The sequence below is a fragment of the Gadus morhua genome, chromosome 16 (genome assembly GCF_902167405.1).
Source record: "Gadus morhua chromosome 16, gadMor3.0, whole genome shotgun sequence".
Classification (NCBI taxonomy): Eukaryota; Metazoa; Chordata; class Actinopteri; order Gadiformes; family Gadidae; genus Gadus; species Gadus morhua.
In genome coordinates, this window is record NC_044063.1 from 9,146,260 (window position 1) to 9,149,238 (window position 2,979).

The following is a 2,979-nucleotide window of genomic DNA, read 5'->3' on the forward strand; positions in this document are numbered from 1 at the left end:
TTGCCGCAGTTGCCATGGAAATCCAGCATTGTTGGACCGTTCGATATCCCAAAGGCTTCTCCTTCCTCCAAGCGAGCCATGGTTTATTAAAGCCTGGAAGATTTGCTAATGTGTGTTTTTTCTGCTGGAGGATTGGTGCCCAGTATGGGGTTTATGTTAAGTGTATGTGCGTGGGTGCGTATGCGTAGCAACACACGGATGCAAGGCTGGGAGCGCATCGGTTTGTCAGTATTTATTTGACAGTTTGAATCTCTGTGTATATACGTCTGTGTGTGTGTGTGTGTGTGTGTCTGTGTGGACTGAATGCACACACACACACACACACACTGCTGTACAAATACATATGTGAGTGCATTCCCAGCCTCCATTTCTTTCGGATGTTCAGAGGGAACGTATGTGTGTGTGTGTGTGTGTATGTTTGTGGATTTGATGTTGTGAGTGTGAACATTTGGCTGTATGTTTGTGTTTATTTTTGCGAATCCATTCAACATTGGAATATTTCTCACTCTCAATCCCTCTTCCCCTCTCTCATGCTCCATCTCTCTCTCCCGCTCTCTCAACTTATAGAAGGGCCAATGAAAAACGATATAAATACATGCAGAAATATTTTTTAAATATCATGCTACTTATCCCGCATTCACATATTTTTTATAAAAAGTGAGTCACCTCTCTCTCTCTCTCTCTCTCTCTCTCTCTCTCTCTCTCTCTCTCTCTCTCTCTCTCTCTCTCTCTCTCTCTCTCTCTCTCCCCCTCTCTCTCTCTCTCTCTCTCTCTCTCTCTCTCTCTCTCTCTCTCTCTCTCTCTCTCCCTCTCTCTCTCTCTGTCTCTCTCCCATCTCTCCCCCCCTCTCTCTCCTTCTCTTTGTCCCTTTCTGTGTATCTATGCATGCATGTTTGGAAGGCTGGCCAAACATGCGTGCACATGTGTACGTGAGAGCATGTGTGAGGGAACGTATGTGTGTGTGTGTGTGTGTCTGTGTAGTCCCAGGTGGGCGTACAGCGTGTGCAGACTGGGAGGTGAACAGACAGCCGACTCTGGAAGAGGGAGGGAAGATGTCCTTTATCTGACCTTCACAGTCCACACACTGGAGGTTAGACCTCTCCTCCTCCTCCTCCTCCTCCCCCCTCCTCCCCTCCACCACCTCCCCCTCCTCCTCCTCCCCACATGCCTCTTTCTCCTCCTCCCCTCCTCCCCCCTCCTCCCCTCTTGCCCCTCCTCCCCTCCTCCCGCCTCCCCCTCCTCCTCCCCTCCTCCCCTCCTCCCTCCTCCCCCCCCTCCTCCCCTCCTCCCCTCTTCCCCCTCCTCCCTCCTCCCCCTCCTCCTCCCCCTCCTCCCCTCCCCCTCCTCCTCCCCCTCCTCCCCTCCTCCCCCCCCTGCATCATGTTCTGGTCTTACAGAAAGACTTAAGTCTTAGGTTAGGGTTGCAATGTTCCTATTCCTACGGGATAGTAAACGTTATAAAACATATTTCCAAATAATATGTATTTGGTATATAACAAATGACAGTTAAAAACAACAAAAATTGTAATGCATGTTAAATCCTCTGTGATAGTTTGGGAATGCGTCTAGCAAAAATGAGAAGACCTCACACCCCCTTAGGACCCAGAGACCACCAGCCTATAGATATGGCCAAAAATCGGTGTTATATTTTCTTTACATACAGTGTCATTGTATGTTACGTGGTCTCCATGGAAACGTGCTGTACGGCCAGGGCTCTGCGTGTCACACTCAACCAGAAGATGGCTGCGTGGTGGTACACCGGGACTGACCGAGCGGTAGGTGATACCAGCCCAGCCCAGAACCTCACAGAGGAGGGTGGCCCCTACCACCGTTGCCATGACGATGATGAGGGCCGCTCGTAACTCATGCTGTCCCTCTCTCTCTTTCTCTCTCTCTCTCTCTCTCTCTCTCTCTCTCTCTCTCTCTCTCTCTCTCTCTCTCGCTCTCTCTCTCTTTCTCATTCTAGCTCTCTTTCTCCCTCTCTCTCTCCCTCTCTCTCTCTCCCTCCCTCCCTCTCTCTCTCTCCCTCCCTCCCTCTCTCTCTCTCTCTCTCTCTCTCTCTCTCTCTCTCTCTCTCTCTCTCTCTCTCTCTCTCCCTCCCTCTCTCTCTCTCTCTCTTTCTCTCTCTCTCTCTCTCTCTCTCTCTCTCTCTCTCTCTCTCTCTCTCTCTCTCTCTCTCTCTCTCTCTCTCTCTCTCTCTCTCCCTCCCCCTCTCTCTCTCTCTCTCTCTCTCTCTCTCTCTCTCTCTCTCTCTCTCTCTCTCTCTCTCTCTCTCTGTCTCTCTCTCTCTCTCTCTCTCTCTCTCTCTCTCTCGCTCTCTCTCTCTCTCTCTCTCTCTCTCTCTCTCTCTCTCTCTCTCTCTCTCTCTCTCTCTCTCTCTCTCTCTCTCTCTCTCTCTCTCATTAAACAAGGTCTCTCATTTAAATTCTCGGCTGATTGTATATTTTGGAGAATTAGCTAAATATTATGGAAAACCTGAAGATGACGAATAGGTATTGGTCGTTGGTGATAGTCATAGTTAGCTTTACTGTTTGAATATAATGTACTGGGCAGTATTGTATAATGTAGTATAATGCACTGAACAATATAATAGTGTCTTATTATTCACTGTACAATATAATATATTGTTATATATTTTGCTGTACCATATAATATGCTGTAACAAAAGTATAATATTTTCCATGGGCTACTTTAATAACATACTGTACAACTGTAACATAACGTAAATGTACTGTAAATAGAATTGAATACCATGATCTTTATGCAGTATAGTTTTGTACAGTGTACTACAGTGGTATGAACCGTGCTGAACAGTAAACATAATTGACTACCCTCTATCTATACACAGTATAGTGTACACTACTGTACAGTGAGATACAGTGTTATGTACCATGATGTATTGTTAATATAATTGACTACCCTCTATCTATACACAGTATAGTGTTCACTACTGTACAGTGAGACACAGTGTTATGAACC

General features: G+C 46.9%; 1 protein-coding gene across 1 annotated transcript in view; it reads right to left on the reverse strand.

Moving 5' to 3' along the window:
- Positions 1–1,585: 1,585 nt before the first annotated feature.
- Positions 1,586–2,979, reverse strand: part of LOC115561083 (octapeptide-repeat protein T2-like) — a gene marked incomplete at its 5' end in the record, with an annotated part of 6,141 nt that continues 4,747 nt past the window's right edge. Inside the window, 2 exons of the mRNA XM_030380881.1 lie at positions 1,586–1,594; positions 1,770–2,397. Of these exons, the coding sequence (XP_030236741.1) occupies positions 1,586–1,594; positions 1,770–2,397 (637 nt within the window). The remainder of the gene's footprint in view (positions 1,595–1,769; positions 2,398–2,979) is intronic.